The sequence below is a fragment of the Neolamprologus brichardi genome, chromosome 9 (assembly GCF_056152115.1).
Source record: "Neolamprologus brichardi isolate AB-2024 chromosome 9, ASM5615211v1, whole genome shotgun sequence".
NCBI classification, from domain to species: domain Eukaryota; kingdom Metazoa; phylum Chordata; class Actinopteri; order Cichliformes; family Cichlidae; genus Neolamprologus; species Neolamprologus brichardi.
The window spans coordinates 36,163,922-36,184,590 of record NC_142112.1 but is presented as its reverse complement, the minus strand read 5'-3'; the positions used below and the strand labels follow the sequence as shown (position 1 = coordinate 36,184,590).

Here is a 20,669-nt window from a genome sequence, read left to right as displayed (position 1 = left end):
TGTCAAGTCCAACAAAACCATGACTGAGGATGCTCCGGAGTCAGCTGACATCATAATGTCACTAGAGACTTTAAGTAATGCGGTTTCTGTTGAGTGACTTTTATGGAAACCTGACTGAAATTTGTCATAAATTTCATGTTTTTCTAAAAAAGTGGTAAGTTGATCTGCAACTACTTTTTCCAGAATTTTCGATAATAATGGAAGCTTAGAGATAGGCCTATAATTCTTAAGCTGAGTTGGATCCAAACTGCTCTTTTTTAATATCGGCTCAACAACAGCACCTTTTAACCTTTTGTCTCAAATCTAAAACAGCAGACTGCACTTATATGCATCTTTTATGGGATTGTCCAAAAATGTCTAAATTCTGGCTGTGCATAAACAAGGAAATGAACTCGATACTAAATTATAAGATCTGTAAAGATCCGGATCAATTCTTACCACGGTTGCTGCATCTGAATAAAAATCTGGACAAAAAGAAATCCACATTATTAAATAAGCTTATGTTTAATGCCAGGAGATGTGTTATTGAACTGGATTAAGGAGCAGCGCCCCCTACTGTAACTCAGTGTTGCAAAGAAGTTTTTAAGATTCTACCATCTGAAAGGCTCAGTACGAAATTAAACGACAATGAAGATTTCATGGACATATGGCGACCTGTGGTGGAGTACTTCCCCTGCAATCAGAGAGAGAGAGAGAGTATCCTGAGAGGAAAGTGTTCAATGCAAAGGCAAAGACAGGACGTGTGTGTGTGTGTACGTGCGCACAGTGCCTTTTTCTTTATTTATTGTCTAAAACTAACCAAAAACTTTAAAAAAAAGATTTTAAAGATTTTATATTTCTTAGATTTCAGTTAAGCTGCAGGAACCCTGTTCAGTGTGAGAGGAGAACAGCCAAGTCTCCTCCTCTGATAAACCTCCATCTATGCCACTGAAAACAGATCATCTGACTCTGACTGTAAACATGTTTCCATTTGTCACTTCAGTCTTTACTCTGAAATACAGGACATGAAATCACAGCTCAAACTATTTCTTTGTTTAACATTTTAAATGTTATTTAAACATAGCAGAATTTCACAAAACAAACAACCAGAATAAGAAAACATCTGCAGAACACATGGATCAAAATACATTCAATAAAAAATTGATAACATGAAACATATTTCTTCATCCAGCTGCTGGAACAAAGCGAACCACTCGACATGAACACTTAAGTAGAACAGTTTAGAAACCTTAAAACGGCACTAGGTGCACATTTTTATTTACAGTTGCCTCATCAGATCTTTACAGGAGATTCAATCTGAACTCTGTGGAGCCTGATCTCAAGGGTTTTGAGTCTGACCCTGAAACCACAAGAGGATCTTTCTGTCTCTTCAGATTCACTGTGATCACATCAGAGTGATCACGCTGATGTTTGCGCAGACAATGAAATGAATGTTTTGGCACATTGGTAACAGTGAAAGAGTTTATTAGTAACGTGGGATCGTTTGTGTTCAGATGCAGAAGACTTTATTTGTCCCCAAGGGGCAATTAAGAGACTGACCTTGCCGACCGTACATACAATACACAAACATCACATTGGGGAGATGGGTCAGGCTAGGTAGCTGGGCGGTCAGCCGTACGAGCAGCGACCCAGAACCGAACAACAATGGAAAATGCACAACATGAGGAAAGATGAGGAGAAAAAAAGAACTCCCCCAGACTGAGCTCCAACAGGAAGATCACTTTGAGAACAGAAAAAAACCCACCTCAGCACATAGCTCATCACATCTCATAACACGTAAGACATAAGCTTCGAAGGCGTTTGGAGCGGGCGGGGTTGGGGATGAGTGTAGGTCTGTGTCAGTGTACATGCGTATGTGTGCGTGTGTGTGTGTTCCGTGTTCAGCCAAGAGAACGTGTCCCTTCTCCCGGTTAAGCAAAAGTCAACAATCTTCGTTTGACGTGGGTGACCTTGAATGAGGAGGGAGAGAGTCATAACAAACAGTCTTATTATCTAATGAAGAATTGTTATTCCTTTGCCTTGAGCATGTAGCTGGCGCCAGGGGTGCCGCATGAGATGAAGATGGTAGTTATTTTGGTTAGTGCGAACAAACTGCATCCAATTTTACAGTTGGTCTAATGTCCGTCACTGGTCACCAGGTCTCTCAATTCCCGTTTATCTTCTTCAAGATGTTATCCATATTGTGTAAAAAAAACCCAAAAAAAACAAAACAAAAAAACAGTCCGAGTACTCAGAGCCGTGCCCATTGTCTATCATGTTGGCTAACCTTGTGGGATTTTGAACAGCTGTTGCCGCTTCTTGTTCTTCCATAAGCCAGGTCCGGGCAAGCTCCAATCAGCCAGAACTCTGTTATTGTGGTTCCGAATTGGAAGATGTCATTCAATGTTCTCCATCGAGAGTGTTGCCAGACACACGACGCAACCGACCATCGAGTATCTGGCAGCAAACGTCTCCGCAGGACAGTCGAGCTCTCCCAAGCCCAGGAGGGTGTCAATTCCGTTAAGGGACCAGTTGATCAAATCCATAATTCTTTATATTTTTAGAGAACAAGTCTAGGAGACTCTCTTAGGGTTAGAGAATAAGCGAGAATATACATGAGAAGCCAAACAGGAAAGATAATGGAGAAGAAGAAAGTGCGACCGCCTCAGTCAAGAGCCAAGAGAAGAACTAGAGTATGAACTGAGATTCCTGAAGCTCTTGTCACACTGGTCACAGCTGTAGTTTCCTTACATGTGTGCACGTTCATGATAGTTACGATTATATGATTGTGAGAAGCTTTTGTCACAGTGTCTGCACTTGTATGGTTTCTCTCCTGTGTGGACTCGTTTGTGTGTTTTAAGCCCACCTGCAGTGATGAAAGATGACCCACACTGATCACAGAGGTGCTTTTTTGTCCCACTGTGAATGAGTTCATGTCGTTTTAATCTATTTGACGTGCTGAAGCTTCTCCCACATTTTTTGCAGTATTTCAGTTTGTCTCCAGTGTGTTTACGTTGATGTATTTTTAGGTCAGCTTGCCAATTGAAAGTTTTTCCACAGAGGTCACAACGAAAGTCTTTCCCACCACCACAGTGATGACAGGGTTCAGAACTGGATCCATCTGTGTCGCTCTGCTTCTAAACAAAGACACAAAGACAGTGTAAGTCAGTCCTTCAACATTTTTATCCTGAACGTCGCCTGAAAGAAAGAGCATCTCTGCAGACGTCCAATTACATTTTACTGTTTCAGTTAACACACTCAGTTTACTGGGCTGCAGTAACTACAATACTACCACCATAATACTACAGTAATACTAAAATCATAACTGAAATGAAAATCTGAATAATCACTCATAGCTGCTTTTCCATGCAGTAGAATTGCTAACATGCTAACACAGTTTAATGAGCAGAGTTGTTCCAAACAGTCAGACTAAAATGACAAGATAAAAATATAAATACATACCTCACAGTAACTGCACTTGTAGAGTCTCTTTCTGGTGTGGATCTGTTGGTGTTGTTTCAGGTAATGTGGAGCTTTAAAAGTCTTCTCACACAGATCACATTTATAAGGTCTCTCCTCAGTGTGGGTAAACATGTGTTGTTGTAAATGTGTGTTGGTTATAAACTGTTTGCCACACTGATCACAGCAGTACACATTATGTCCGGTGTGAATGCGTAGGTGTCTATTTCGGCTCTCTATGTGGCTGAACATTTTCCCACAAATGTCACAGCTGTATGCCTTAATTCCAGAGTGGGTAACTAGATGACTCTGTAAGGTGCTACTGTGAGTAAAAGCTCTTCCACACTGATCACAGCTGTACGCTTTAACTCCACTGTGGATGACTTGGTGTGATTTTAGAGCACTCCTCCAGGAAAAAGTCTTTCCACACAAGTCACAGCTGAACGGTCTCTCTCCAGTGTGGATGACCTGAGGACATTTTAGTTCATACAGAGTAAAATCCTTCCCACACTCGTCACAGGTGTGTTTTTTCTCTCTCTTTCTTCTGTGAGGTTTGTCGGCCTCCTGAGAGCGCTGACTTCTCGCTCCATGTTGGTCCTGCAGTGACAGAGATACAAACAGAGGCAGTGAGTGAAATGCAGTCGTGGAACAAACTCAACCTTCAAACTCCCTCCATTAACACTAGTTTTAAACCTGAAGGTGGAGTGTGGCACCAAACACCTTAAAGGTCTCTTATCCCCACCTGCTGGTAGTAGAAACACATTACATCCAACCTGGTGTTAAAAAATAAAACACTCTAAAATAATTTTTCTTATTTTCCTTACTTTTACTCCCCACAGAAAAAAAAACTTTCTACTCATTATATTTTCAACACAGACTTTTTACTTTTGGTTTCAAACATCAAACTGATCTGAGCCTGAAAAGAAACACATGAAAGACAATCCTGATCGTGTACTAATCACCAGGGTATGAAACATAAAAAGAGATGAAAGAGGCAAGACTTTTGTGAAAGGTTGTGAAACATGCTGCAAAACAATCTGAGGCAGACAAACTGTGTTATTTAAAGACTGCATGAAGATCCTCTGCAGGTTAGTGCAGGATAAACAGGGCCACTGGAAAAAAAAAGTGGGCATGTCTTTTTTTTTCTTTCTTCTTTTCCTGAATTATGAGAAAAAAGTCAGAATTCTGACTTTTTTCTCAGATTTTTTTTCCGGTGGCCCTAATCCTCTTCTGTACTACAGAGCTCAGCTGACAGCTTCTGTTTAATATCATGTGACAGTTCTGTCTGATATCGGGCTGCTGTTGTGGTGCTTTGAATGTGTATTTTTTGGGGTGATGAAATTTTTTTTTTGTCTATTTGATTAATAAATATTTTTTATGAATAAACCTTCCTTATTTTAACATGTGCTGTGGTCTCTAAAAACAACATAATATACAACACAGTCATATAACAGGTTGGGAGTATGAGAGCTTTAGACGTGACTGATTATTTGGTGAAACTGTGATATTTTCCTCACCTTCTGTGTTGAGCTCATTGTTTCCTCTGCAGTGACTCAGCTGAGTCCAGATGGCTGAAAATGTTCCTCTGCTGCTCCGTCAGACTCTTCTCCTCCTGCTGATCAGCTGGGACACAAAACAGATCTTTGTTAGGCTCCACACTGCACTGAAGAGTCAAAGTGTCTCATATGTTCATCTGACAACACAAAGTACAAATTTCACTCTGATTGCTTGTAGAAATCTTGTGAGACGTGTTGTGCTGCAAAGTGAGGAAACTCTCTCACTCACTTATACTTCAGGAGGAACTTTGTGACATTGGCTCTAATATTCTAAGCAGCCCTTTACTATGACAGGGCCAGAAAGTCCTATTTGAAGGTTTGGGAGAAGGACCATGTTAAAGGTGGATTGGGGTTTATACACTTTGTTATGATACAGGTAAGGCTGTAAGAGCCTGAGAAGGTGTCCTGAATGAACCTCTAAAACCCGTTTTCAGCTAACGACTCTGCTTCAGTCTGGAAAACAGCAACTACAAGTTTAAAGACTCCATCAACAATTCACACCCAGCAACAGCCTGAACAGCTCCTCCTGTGGTTTCCACAAACAGGGACAGACCTGTTACTCCCCCACCCCACACTTTCAACTCCTTCAGCCCCCCAGTCCCTCCATTCCTAAAAGTCTGATTCTGTGCAGCCATTCCCCAACTCTCTCTGAACGGTACTGTCCCGATTCTTTGATGTTGGGCTGAGAACAAAAAAACATTAATCAGATCTTGTCCAGTCAACAACAATTATTTATTGGCAAACTGGTGCGGAGGTCTAGCTCCGTGCTGGGATGTCCCCTGGAGTCTGTGGAGGTGGTTGGTGAGAGGAGGATGTTAGTAAAGCTGACATCCATCATGAACAACCCACATCACCCACTGCATGAGTATGTGAGTGGGCTGAGCAGCTCCTTTAGTCAGAGACTGAAACACCCTCGCTGCAGGAAGGAGCGCTTTCGCAGATCATTCATCCCAACAGCAGTTAGACTCTATAACTCCTCAATCATCATGTCATAAGTCACTGGACACTGTGAATATCCACGGTCACCACTTCATGCAAAATGGACCTTCCAAGCTATATAGTTTATGTCTTCCATATTTCCAACTATATCCATAATCACATACTTTGTATGCTACCATTGTATATAGTGTATTATCTTACTTATTTGTATTTTTAACTCAGTGTTACAAGGAAATTTTTCATAACTTTCAGGTCAGATTTTTAATAAGCTGCAGGAATCCTGTTCAGTGTGAGTGGAGAACAGCCAAGTCTCCTCCTCTGATAAACCTCCATCTGTGTGTTACATCCCCCAGGAGGATGTCTCTTCTCCCTACTAACCCCTTGTTTTGTCCAGGCTCCACCTCCTCGGTCCTGATTGGATGCTGCGCAGAGTCCGGCTGATTGGTAATCAGCAGAAGACTATTTAAGGCCTGTGGAGCTGTGCTTCTGTGCCCTCTGGCCATTTTGGTTGCCATACCTGAGCAGGCTTGCATGCCTTTTTGTCTTGTATGAGCATTGTTGTTTTCATGTCAGACTGCTTGTAGGGGAGAGCTGCCTTTTGCTTTGGTTCTCCTGTTTATGTGTTGTTAGGCAGGTTATGGTTATAGGTTGTATATTTTGGCTCTCCCTGACGTTACACCTCAGTCTGGACTCAAATCCCATCATCAGTGTTAAATAAACCTACTAAAATTACCATCTTGACTCCTCCTTCTCTATCCACCTTTATGTTCGTCCCTCCAACCCCCTAGACTAGCCAGGGGATGTAACAGTGCCACTGAAAACAGTTCATCTGACTCTGACTGTAAACATGTTTCCATTTGTCACTTCAGTCTTTACTCTGAAAGATGAGAAGTTCAATAATGGCTCAAACAATTTCTTTAACATTTTATATTTTTGTTTAACCTTTGCAAGATTTCATAACACAAACAACCTGAACAAGAAAACAGAGGCAGGTTGTATCTTCTCCTTCTGATACATGGTATGGCAAACACATTTGTATCGGTTTAAGTATAAGAACCTTTTGTTTAGGTGAACTACTGGACTCCCTGGCCCAGCTATCTGGGGAGTCATTTACAGGGTCACATTTTGGCCCACATTCACACACACATACGCATATCTACATGTACACACCGGCTGGTACTATTTGGTCACACATATGCCTGTTTGAGATGTCACACGTTTGTGAAACCATGCATATTCATTTAACCACAATAAAAGCAGCGCTAGGAAAAAGCCGGCTGAGAGTCTAACGGCGTTGGAGTGGGTGGAGCAACGCTTCACCTCAGTTGGCTCCCTGCGCGCGACATCACACAAAGAGTTCCGCCTGGTGGCTTATGTTCGCTAGTTGCAGCAGGTTGTCTCGGCTGGTCCAGCAATAGGTTTTTAACTAGATAAATCTAACAGTGTCTGTGTGGTTTCTCTCAGTAACCGTTTCTGCATTAACCAGCAGGGTTGACTTAAACCCAACAGACTGTGAAACCAGAAGAGGATCTTTCTGTCTCTTCAGAGTTACTGTGATGGGAGTGATTTCAGCCCTGAGTGGTAACAGTGAAACAGTTTTTTAGTAACGTGGGATCGTTTGTGTTCGGAGTATGAACTGAGATTCCTGAAGCTCTTGTCACACTGGTCACAGCTGTAGTTTCCTTCCTTGTGTGTACGTTCATGATAGTTACGATGAAGCTTTTTGTCACAGTGCCTGCACTTGTATGGTTTCTCTCCTGTGTGCAGTCGTTTGTGTGTTTTAAGGTGACCAGTAGTATTGAAGGATCAGACTGATCACAGAACATTCACCCCACTAGTGATTGATAATGTTTTAATTTACTTGATGTGGTGAAGTTTCTCCCACATTATTTGCCATAGTTTAGTTCCTCTCCAGTGTGTTTACGTTGATGCACTTTCAGGGTTTGTTGCCGACTGAAAGTTTTTCCACAAAGGTCACAGAGGAAGTCTTTCCCACCACCACAGTGATGACAGGGTTTAAAGCTGGATCCATCTGTGTCGCTCTGCTTCTAAACAAAGACACAAAGACAGTGTAAGTCAGTCCTTCAACACTTTTATCCTGAACATCGCCTGAAATAAAGAGCATCTCTGCAGACGTCGAATTACATTTTACTGTTTCAGTTAAAAAACTCAGTTTACTGGGCTGCAAGAACTACATTAATACTTATTTCATGTTACAGTAACATCTGAGTTACACTAAAGTACTACCACACTAATATTCGCAGGGTACCAACACAGTGCTAAACTACTAATGTAACACTGCAACAATACTAATTTAATACTGCATTAATAACACTGTAACTGTGCAGTTATAACACTCAGCTGAACGAGACACAAGAAAAATACTACTACCCCCATGACACTGCAATTATAATATTAAATGAGTATTTTAACACTAATTTCTAAAAGTACTAAAGCTATAAATAAGCAATGATACTACTGCTACAATGCTACAATACCATGTCTTCACATGGTATTGTAGCATTGTAAACAAAAGGCCATTTATGCTGAAATATTAACAATATCATGATATACCAGGAAACTGCCTGAACATTAAATATCACCATCATATTAATTTTCACCACTTTTAGTTTTTCATGATCGTGTAAACAAAAATCATAACTGAAATGAAAATCTGAATAATGACTCAGAGCTGCTTTTCCATGCAGTAGAATTGCTAACATGCTAACACAGTTTAATGAGCAGAGTTGTTCCAAACAGTCAGGCTAAAATGACAAGATAAAAATATAAATACATACCTCACAGTAACTGCACTTGGAGAGTCTCTTTCTGGTGTGGATCTGTTGGTGTCGTCTCAGGTAACGTGGAGTTTTAAAAGTCTTCTCACACAGGTCACATTTATAAGGTTGTTCCTCAGTGTGAGTAAACATGTGTTCTTGTAAATGTGTGTTGGTTATAAACTGTTTGCCACACTGATCACAGCGGTACACATAATGTCTGGTGTGAATGCGTAGGTGTGTATTTTTAGTCTCTTTCAGGCTGAATGTTTTTCCACAAATCTCACAGCTGTATGCCTTAATTCCAGAGTGGGTAACTAGATGCCTCTGTAATTGGCCACTTTGAGTAAAAGCTCTGCCACACTGATCACAGCTGAATGCTTTAACTCCACTGTGGATGCGTTGGTGTGCTTTTAGGGAATCCTTCAAGGAAAAAGACTTTCCACACAAGTCACAGGTGAACGGTCTCTCTCCAGTGTGGACGACCTGATGCCGTTTTAGATTAGCCGTCCCAGTAAAACCCTTCCCACACTCGTCACAGCTGTATTTTTTCTCTCTCTTTCTTCTGTGTGGTTTGTCGGCCTCCTGAGAGTGCTGACTTCTCGCTCCATGTTGGTCCTGCAGTGACAGAGATACAAACAGAGGCAGTGAGTGAAATGCAGTCGTGGAACAAACTGAACCTTCAAACTCCCTCCATTAACACTAGTTTTAAACCTGAAGGTGGAGTGTGGCACCAAACACCTTAAAGGTCTCTTATCCCCACCTGCTGGTAGTAGAAACACATTACATCCAACCTGGTGTTTAAAAATAATTCATGACTGTTCAAACACTCTAAAATTATTTTCCTTTCTTTTACTCCCTATGTTAAAACAATTGGACTTTCTACTCATTATATTTTCAAAACAGACGTTTTACTTTTGGTTGGAGGAATTTGAGGGGAATTATTTCATCGCTAAGGGCATCAAACATCAAACCGATTTGAGCCTGAAAAGTAACGCATGAAAGACAATACTGGTCGTCTACTAATCACCAGGGTATGAAACACAAAAAGAGATGAAAGAGGCAAAACTGAGTCATAGTCAGGAGTTAAAGTGAGACGTTGTTCTTCTTTCTTTTTTGCACAGCACCTGAACAAACAGGTAATTTCAAATGCAGCGTTTCTATCAACAAACATCAGCAAACACACAAACTGTTTGTGTGCAGTTTGTCTCACAGTGTGTTGCTGGCTAAAGGTCCAGCTGCTGTACATCACAGGGAGAGAAAAGAAAGAGAGCTAACTTCACTCAGAGATGGAGAAAGATAAGACACACAGGACAGGAGAGGAAGAAGAGAGGTTAGATTTAAAGGGAAGGACTGCTCAGTGGAATTTGATCAACTGGAGATTAAAGCTTACATGTAAGTCCTCATGTGTGGAAATCAGATATTGGGTCTGTACATGTGACATTATGTTTTTTCAGATTGTGAAAGATGCTGCAAAACAATCTGAGGCAGATTAACTGTGTTATTTAAAGACTGCATGAAGATCCTCTGCAGGTTAGTGCAGGATAAACAGGTTAGTTTGCTGAACTGTGATGGATTTAAAGTAAAGAACAGTGTGTGACTGGTGCACAGTGACTGTGGTGCTCATGTCAGAGTTAGATGATCATGATCGTATTTTGGCATAATTCAGCCAACAGATCAGAAAAGTCATTTAAGAAGTCCTTATTGTATTTGGGGTGTCTGTAAACCACAGCACAGAGCACTGTGTGAGAGCGACCTAGCTCAAACACACTCAGTTCAAAGCTACTAGGTTATGTTGATAAGGACAGTGGTTTACATTTATACTGCCTCTTAAAAACAACCACTAGGCCTCCTCCTCTGCCTGATATTTGAGGAGAGTTTAAAAGGCAGCAGTCATCTGGTACGATAATGTTTCCCAAACTTTTTTTGCTGGGCCCCCTCTTTGTTTTACAAGAAGATCTTAAGAATTCAATTAAAATTAAACTGCAGCTTCTTAGTTGAATCAGAGGCAAGATCAATGAACTGTTCCTCCTCGGATTTGCTGAAGTCAACAGGAGGTGTTGTACTGAAGGGGTCACGGATCCAGTCATGTTCTTTGGAATCTTGCACCAGGAAATATCTGTGGAAATGTTTCTGAAGGGCAGACCTGTGTTCTTTAATGCATGGGATCACTGTATTCTGCATCTTGTTGTTTTCAACAAATGATTTCAAATTCTCAAATGTGTCCACGTTTCCATCTTTCACTTACTGTCTCCACATTTCAAGTTTTCTGACAAATGATGTGACTTTATCTGCCAGATGTGTGAGGTTTCTGTCCTGCATCTGCAAATTTAGTTCATTGAGTTTCAGGAGCATGTCATTGAGGTATGCCAGTTTCATCAGAAAGTTGTCACAGTTAAATTTGTCGCTATGATCACTGCCCTCTTCCTTTAAAAAGATGCGGATCTCATCTCGCAGTTCAAAGATCCTGGATAGTACCTTCCCACGTGACAGCCATCAGGACTCGCTGTGATACAAAACGGCTGTGTGGTCGGAGCCCATTTCTTCACACAGTGCTGAAAAAAATCCAGGCTTTCACAGGTCGTGTTTTGATGTAGTTGACTGTGGCGATGACATCAGTCATTATCTTACTCAGCTCAGGACTTAGCTGTTTAGACGCCAGTGCTTCGCAGTGCATCATACAGTGCGTCCACTGCATATTGGGGGAGACACGCTTGATGAGCGCTTGCAGCCCTCCTCGTTTCCCAGGCATAGCCTGCGCCCCGTCTGTGCAAATCCCCACACAGTCCTCCCATTTCAGCTCGGCCTCTTTCAAGTAAGAGTCTATGATTTTAAACAGTTCTACTGCAGTGCGTCTGGCAGGAACTTGTTTGCAGAAAAGTAATTCCTCCCTCATCTCATCTCGTCTCCATCAATGAATCTGATATACGTTATCAGTAAGCAGTGACTGTTACTATCAGTGGCTTCATCCATCTGCAGAGAAAAGCAGCTGTCACGCACCTTATCATTAAGCTGCGCCTGCTGATGGTATTATTGGATAGAGGAATAGCCCGTAGTTTGCTGGCTGCTGCTGTGATTTGTCGATCAGATAGATTTTTTTTTTATTTTGTTGTTTCAGCAACATTAAATTTAAAACTGTACTTTTGAGTTAAAATATATATATTTATAATTTTAATAAATAATCAATTAAAAAGGCATGAACAATTTTTTTTGTATCGAAAATAATATTGAACCGTGTCACCAAAGTATCGAACCGAACGGTGAATTTTGTGTATCCTTGCACCCCTAATAAATATATATATTTATAGAAAAGTGCTATTTCTTACTTTTTGTGTTGTCTGTTGTTGTTACTGTTTGTACTGGAGCACTTTAACCAACATAATTTCCCCTAGGGATCAATGAAGTATTCTGATTCTGATTATATTGCATTAATGACACTGTAAATGTGCAGTTAAAACACTCAGCTGACTGAGACACAAGAAAAACACTACTACCCCCATGACACTGCAATTATAATATTAAATGAGCAATTTTTAAAACTAATGTCTAAAAATACTAAACTTATAAATAAGCAATGACACTACAGCTAGAATACTACAATAACATTGCGTAATAATACAACTTTGTTAACCATGAGAGAAGATTACTGAATGATTGGTTTTGTACTTAATTTAATTTGTGTTTTATTTTATTACATGTACACCTGACAGAGGAATCAGCCGCTGTAAACAAAAGGCCATTTATGCGGAAATAATAACAATATCATGATATACCAGGAAACTGCCTGAACATTAAATAACACCATCATATTAACTTTTAGCACTTTTAGTTTTTCATGGTCCTGTAAATAAAAATCATAACTGAAATGAAAATCTGAATAATCACTCAGAGCTGCTTTTCAATGCAGTAGAATTGCTAACATGCTAACACAGTTTAATGAGCAGAGTTGTTCCAAACAGTCAGGCTAAAATGACAAGATAAAAATATAAATACATACCTCAAAGTAACTGCACTTGGAGAGTCTCTTTCTGGTGTGGATCTTTTGGTGTTCTTTCAGGTGATGTGGAGCTTTAAAAGTCTTCTCACACAGGTCACATTTATAAGGTCTCTCCTCAGTGTGGGTAAACATGTGGCGTTGTAAGTCTCTGTCTGTAACAAAGTGTTTGCCACACTGTTCACAGCAGTACACATCTTGTCTGGTGTGGATGCGTAGGTGTAAATTTCGGCTCTGTTTCAGGCTGAAAGTTTTCCCACAGATGTCACAGCTGTATGCCTTAATTCCAGAGTGGGTAACTAGATGACTCTGTAAGTAGCTACTGTGAGTAAAAGCTCTACCACACTGATCACAGCTGTACGCTTTAACTCCACTGTGGATGAGCTGGTGTCTTTTTAGGGAACACTTTAGGGTAAAAGACTTTCCACACAAGTCACAGCTGAACAGTTTCTCTCCAGTGTGGATGACCTGATGACGTTTTAGTGAATCCTTCAAATTAAAATCTTTCCCACACTCGTCACAGGTGTATGTTTTCTCTCTCTTTCTTCTGTGAGGTTTGTCGGCCTCCTGAGAGCGCTGACTTCTCGCTCCATGTTGGTCCTGCAGTGAAAGAGATACAAACAGAGGCAGTGAGTGAAATGCAGTTGTGGAAAAAAAAAAGAATCTTCAGAAAAATAATTACTGTTCAAACACTCTGAAATCATGCTCATCTTGCTTGTACAGAAATATTAATAATAGCATGCAAACACACCCAGAATAGTAACTTCTATTGACTTAAGTTTTTTTATATTTCCTGTTTATATATACACACACACACACACACACACACATACATGTATGTACGTACGTACAGTGGCTTGCTAAAGTATTCGGCCCCCTTGAACTTTTCCACATTTTGTCACATTACAGCCACAAACATGAATCAATTTTATTGGAATTCCACGTGAAAGACCAACACAAAGTGATGTACACGTGAGAAGTGGAACGAAAATCTGTGCTGTGTGATAAGTCTAATTGTTGAATGTTGTCATTATGCTTCTTAAATTTGTAAGGTCGGAGTTCAATCTATAGGAACAAGACATTCCTTTGTCTCTGACCACTGGCTGGAGAGGCTTTTATTGCAGATACATTCTATCTGGAAGATCGTTTTCGTGTGATGTTGCTTCCTGCTTTTATGACCCTTTTGGTCAGCAGGAGGTCTCACACACACATTCTCACATAAGACACACACACACACACACACACACACACAGATGTTTACACATACACACACATAGTGCCTTGTCCTAGAACCATTTGGGGGTTTTATTGTGGGAGGTGCTTTGCTGTGATGTGTATTGTGTGAACTGTTTTCCCAATAAAAGGCAGCAAGCGGAGACCATTGCTGGGGTCATTTCGCAGGTAGAATTCAGAGTGCTTTCTGAGACACCGGCTGGGGCCTCCCTTGCTAGCAAGTAAAAGATGTTCGTCCTGTTTTTGTCGTTAACGAGAATAAGTTTCTGAACCAGCGGGGCTTGTGGAAACACAGACCCAACACTGTGTTAAGGACCAAAAGGCTTTCCAGACAGTGATCCGTACAGCAGAACGCTGCTGCAGGATTCCTCTTCCCCCGCTTTAGGACACCTACACCAGGAGATGCTGGACTAGAGCAGAGAAGATACTGAAGGACCCGTCCCATCCTGGCAACAAACTGTTCCAACTTCTGCAATCTGGTAGAAGGTTCTGCATCATCCGGAAGAGGACAGAGAGACTCAAGAAGAGCTTCTATCCCCAAGCCATCACATGCATACAAACTAAGCCCCCCCTAAACCAATGGGTTTTTTTATATGATATATGATAGCACAGAGGCTCTAATCATGGCAGCACTAGAACAAGCTCTGAGTACAAGATCCATAGAGGCTGGGGTCTATCACACCAGGCAAGACCCCAGGTGCAGGCTGTGTAAGATGCCCCAGAGACAATCCAGCACATAACAGCAGGGTGCAAGATGCTAGCAGGCAAGGCATACATGGAACGCCATAACCAAGTGGCCGGCATAGTGTACAGGAACATCTGTGCCGAGTATAACCTGGAAGTCCTGAGGTCAAAATGGGAGACGCCCCCAAGGGTGATGGAGAATGACCAAACTAAGATCCTGTGGGACTTCCAGATATATATATATATATATAAAAAAATATAAATAAATAAATCTCTTCCACCCCCCCCCCCCCCCCCCTTTTTTTGCACAAGTCGAGGAGCGTGTCAGGTTACATTTCACTGTGTGTTATGCTTGTATAACTATGCATGTGACAAATAAAGAACCTTGAACCTTCTTTGCTGCCCTTCTTGACACCAAGCCATCTTCCAATAGTCTTCGCCTCACTGTGCGTGCAGATGCGCTAACACCCGCCTGCTGCCATTCCTGAGCAAGCTCTGCACTGGTGACACTCCGATCCTGCACCTGAATCCTCTTTAGGAGGCGATTCTGGCGCTTGCTGGACTTTCTTGGACGCCCTGAAGCCTTCTTAACAAGAATTGAAGTTGTTAAGAAGGCTTGAAGTTCTTGATGATCCTATAAATTGTTGATTTAGGTGCAATCTTAGTAGCCACAATATCCTTGCCTGTTAAATCATTTTTATGCAACGGAATGATGGCTGCACGGGTTTCTTTGCAGGTCACCCTCATTTTAACATGTCAGGTCGGCCATTGTAACCCAATCCACCTTGTGCTCGTCAACACTCTCACCTGAGTTAACAAGACGATTACTGAAATGATTTCAGTCATTATGCAAACGTACTGTTTATAAGATTGGGGAAACCTGCAGTCAGCTGAGACTGAAGAAGTCACTTGGATGAGTGACAAAACATTTCTCCCACAAAACACCACGTCCAGATGAACAGAATCAACTTTTGGAGATTTACTTACCTGGATTATTGAGTATTGTGAGTACAAGAAATAATTATTATAATATGATGTGTTAAATTTGTTTAGATCACAGGAATAAAGAAGAATTGGTCTGTGTTTTAGTTTGGCTTAGGTGTAGCCTGAGAGTGTGTGTAATTGTTTAGAGGGAAAGGAATTTATGGACACTGGGGTTCTGCTGTCATAAAAGGAGACAGGAAGCTACAGTTGGGGGTTGCCGATGCTAATGCTTGTACCTTTAATAAAAACGCATAATTGTTATAACTTAGAAGTAGGTTTGCAGGAGACTCTCCACCTTATCTGTAAATGTAAAAAAACAAGAGGCCACTGGCCCAGTGGATGCAGAGTGGGGGTCTCGGTGTTTGTAATATGTTAACTCTGTTTTCTACGTTGTGTAGAGGAATTTGGTTTAGCTTGGGTGAGGAGATTACTTTTATGACCGGCAGGAAGTCACGTATACAGACACACACACACACAGTGCTTTGACTGTTACGACACACCCACACCTACATACACACTCACACACGTACACATACACACAGGTACGCGCACACAGTCACTCACGTGCACTCACATAGACACACGGGTACGCGCACACACGGGCACTTACGTGCTCGTGCATACACACACAGTCTCACAGAGTTTGCAGCACACCATGGGGGTTTTATGATGGGGTCACTTCTTTAAAGCTGGCTGTAACTAACAAAGAGGTGGAAGATTTTGCAGAGGGACACCTGCCTGGCACATCTCCCCTTCTAGAAGATGCATGCTTAAATGAAGATGAATAAAGGTTTTGTGAAATGACTACTGAGTTCCGGTGCCGTCTCTGGATGCTTCGATGAATAAAATGAACCGGGGTGAAACTGATATTCGCAACAGCATGCATCAAGACTGAGCTTGTATTGAAAAGGGTTCATTACTCAAAGCTTTTCAACACAGTCCTCTTTGGTGACATCTGCTGCCCAAAAATATGAAGAGCAGCTTGAATCTACAAATTATAATAAAGAGCTTCATTATAATTGCCCACTCTACAGAGCTCAGCTGACAGTTCTGTTTAATATCATGTGACAGTTCTGTCTGATATCGGGCTGCTGTTGTGGTGCTTTGAACGTGTATCTTTGGGACGATGAAAAAAAAGTTTTGTCCATTTGATTATTAATAATTTCGATGGATAAACCTTCCTTATTTTAACATGTGCTGTGGTCTCTCTTTGCTTGCGACTTTATTATGTTTACAAACATCATTGTCTAAAAAAAAACATAATATACGACACAGTCATATAACAGGTTGGGAATATGAGAGTTTTAGACGCGACTGATTATTTGGTGAAACTGTGATATTTTCCTCACCTTCTGTGTTGAGCTCATTGTTTCCTCTGTAGTGACTCAGCTGAGTCCAGATGGCTGAAAATGTTCCTCTGCTGCTCCGTCAGACTCTTCTCCTCCTGCTGATCAGCTGGGACACAAAACAGATCTTTGTTAGGCTCCACACTGCACTGAAGAGTCAAAGTGTCTCATATGTTCATCTGACAACACAAAGTACAAATTTCACTCTGGTTGGTTGTAGAAATCTTGTGAGACGTGTTGTGCTGCAAAGTGAGGAAACTCTCTCACTCACTTATACTTCAGGAGGAACTTTGTGACATTGGCTCTAATATTCTAAGCAGCCCTTTACTATGACAGGGCCAGAAAGTCCTATTTGAAGGTTTGGGAGAAGGACCATGTTAAAGGTGGATTGGGGTTTATACACTTTGTTCTGATACAGGTAAGGCTGTAAGAGCCTGAGAAGGTGTCCTGAATGAACCTCTAAAACCCGTTTTCAGCTAACGACTCTGCTTCAGTCTGGAAAACAGCAACTACAAGTTTAAAGACTCCATCAACAATTCGCACCCAGCAACAGCCTGAACAGCTCCTCCTGTGGTTCCCACAAACAGGGACAGACCTGTTACTCCCCCACCCCACACTTTCAACTCCTTCAACCCCCCAGTCCCACCACCTCCACCATTCCCCAACAACCACTCATCAAATGCTGTGATTGCAGCCACTCACTCACTATGGACGGTAATCATGGCCATTGATTAATGAGCTTTGATCAGTGGTAGAGCAGGGCAATATGACCAAAAATATTTATCACGATATACATTTGAAAATTTGCGATAACGATATAACTGACGATATAATTGACACTAGACAAAATGCTTTACAACTCCACAACTTTATTAGTGCAAAAAAACCATCAATGTATTTTCACTTACACAAGCAGCTGTTTTTTTACGTGCATTAAAGTTATATAAAAATGTAACAGTGCAAATTCCTTGCTGACAGTTTAACCAAAAGGCATTTCCAGTGGAAACTGACCGACATATCCTCAGCATAACCATGTATAAAATCCACAAAACTCAAAAAAGGATTGATTTTAAGTGTGCCGTATTTTCCAAACAACAACGACGACAACAATAACGACGGCCCGCTAGCATGCTCTACCAAAAATAGTGCTTTGTTGTGTATCTGACGGACGAAAGCTAAACCAGTTCCACGCCACTGAAGTTGCAGCATTTTTACAAACCAGTTCTGGTTCATCCGTTTCATTTAACGATCCACTTTCGCTCTTCTCATTCTGCGTCGCCGCCATGTGCGTATGGAAACATAGGCACTGCGCATGCGCGTTTTACCCATATTCTATCGCGATATTTCATTTTCCTTTCGTTGCCCAAAATTACACCGTGAACGCTATGATATAGCCCAGCCCATCTTCCTGTGCATCACTTTACAGCAGCCACACTCATTAAAATGAGACTTTGTAGGAGTTCACTTCCTCTCATGTGTTCATCCACAGCAGCTGGACAATAAAGTTTATTGTGACCCTGATACTGCAGCAGATCGCTCTCATCCATTTCCTGTTATCACTTCAAATAGAAATGAGGCTGTAGAGGTTTGGTGCATGCAGGAAAACAGCTGCAGGGACAATGAAAAGACTTTTCTGCTCCAACTTCTCCCAGCATGCTGAGCTAATGATTAGTTGGTGTTTTTCTCCAAACACTCTCTCACTCTTCTCTCAACGTGTTCACAATAAACTGTGAACAGACACCGAGGAGAGCAGCAGAAGACCTCATTCAGGAGCTAAACTCAACATGAACTGAACTCACAGTAAAGTTAGCTCGGTGCTTACCTTTAGATGAGCCCACAAACCGAGAGAAACTCCGTGATGAAGCTGGAACTCTTTCCAAACACAGGAAACAGATCAGGGAGCAGAGACCCACGTGGTTCACGCTGATCTCAGCTACGATCCAGGAGACAAGGGTGGGAAGATCGATGCAGATATCGATCCAAGCGTTGGTTTAGTTTGTTTTATCATCCAAATTCACTATTTTACTCACTTTGGGTGAAGAAAAGAGCTCCGTCCGTCATACCGGAACACGCTTCTTCTTTACATTGTTTATTGGCGGTTGTCAAACAACAAAATGGTGCATTACCGCCACCAACTGGTGTGGAGTGTGATTCGAAACGTCGACCAGCAACAATTTACTCTCTTTTAAAAACTGGAATAATTCCTGATAACTTTCACTTCCTGAGTCCTTTTTGTAGTAAATCAATAAGATCCAGTTTCAGTTTTATGTTACTGAGGTTTTGGATCAGTTACCTTCCCACAGTGTAATAAAACACGTTCTATAGTTTCCTCTTCTCCTTTTTGAATGCTTTGAATGGACGTTATAATCCACCATCACTGAACTGAAACGAATTCCTAACTATCAGTTCATCAGTTCTGTGTTTAATTAATTTCAGTGGGTTTTTTTGTGCTGTAAAAGTTTGATTAGATAATTTTAGGTTTTGTATGACGTTACTGTCATGGTCCTGGGTCGTTAGTTAGCTCGGTGTTTACCTTTAGATGAGCCCACAAACCGAGAGAAACTCCGCGATGAAGCTGGAACTCTTTCCAAACACAGGAAACAGATCAGTGAGCAGAGACCCACGTGGTTCACGCTGATCTCAGCTACGATCCAGGAGACAAGGGTGGGCAGATCGATGCAGATATCGATCCAAACGTTGGTACTACTTTATTCTCTTTGAATGAAAATCCAGCTCTATCTGTTTAATCACCTCCTCTCTTGGAGCGTGCTGACTTTACTCTGCCCCCTTCTTTTATTTCCAAGTTTTTTTGGCGGTTGGCAAACAACAAAACGGTGCATTACCGCCACCAACTGGTATGGAGTGTGGACTGGAACTTCGACACTCACATCCGCCCAAGAAATTTACTCTCTTTTAAAAACTGGAATAAGCCCTGACAACTTTCACTTCTTGAGTCTTTTTGCAGTAAATCAATACGATCCCGTTTTATTTTGATGTTACTGAAGTTTTGGATCAGTTGTTTTCTCTCCACCCAGGGCTGGACTGGGACAAAAAAATCGGCCCGGGCATTTTGAGTAGAGACCGGCCCACCAGGTATTAAAGGAAAAACCATAAAGCCTTTGAATGAAAACAAACGCTGTTGTCACAGTGATGTACACTGTCTTGTTGGTATATATGCATCAATCTAATGAACTTAAACCTACACCATCCTCCCTATTCTGGTATTCTAAACAGTACTTAGCTGAAACTCAAAGACTGCTTGGTCGAGTTAACCTCCTGAACTATCTACAACATATGATGGAAACTTGAAATTAAGACAGAGAAGACTAGAGGTGAGACATGATCATTACTGAATATTAAAAATAATAAATGACAGATTTAGATATATTTTCATAAACTATTCATTTACCACATCAATAAACAGCATGGCAGGGCAAAATATTTTTTTCTAACATGGCAACCTTTAAAAAGTGAAGGAGTGAAAGGAGACAGAAAGACAGGTGAAAAAGAATAAAACGTAATTGACTTTTTAATAGCATTTTACACACATTACTGGTATAGAATCTAGAAAATGTGGGGAAAATACTTGCATCATATACAGTACTTACTTCTGAAAAAATTATTATGTACAATATTGGATTTCTATACACTACACTATATAACTATTTAGTCTTGTTGTGCAAACAAGCCTGCATAACTTATTAACTTATTACTTCTA

The 20,669-nt window shown here is 41.1% G+C and overlaps 1 protein-coding gene across 1 annotated transcript; it reads right to left on the bottom strand.

The window, feature by feature from the left end:
• Positions 1 to 29: 29 nt before the first annotated feature.
• On the bottom strand, positions 30 to 19,742 carry LOC102779428 (uncharacterized). Its single transcript, XM_087846479.1, has 6 exons — positions 18,774 to 19,742; positions 16,955 to 17,060; positions 12,708 to 13,304; positions 8,732 to 9,328; positions 3,442 to 4,035; positions 30 to 3,116 (listed from the first exon to the last, which is right to left on the bottom strand). Exons 2-6 carry the CDS (start codon positions 16,970 to 16,972, stop codon positions 2,727 to 2,729), a joined length of 2,196 nt encoding a protein of 731 aa, XP_087702605.1. The 5' UTR covers positions 16,973 to 17,060; positions 18,774 to 19,742; the 3' UTR covers positions 30 to 2,726.
• Between the last annotated feature and the right edge of the window lie 927 nt (positions 19,743 to 20,669).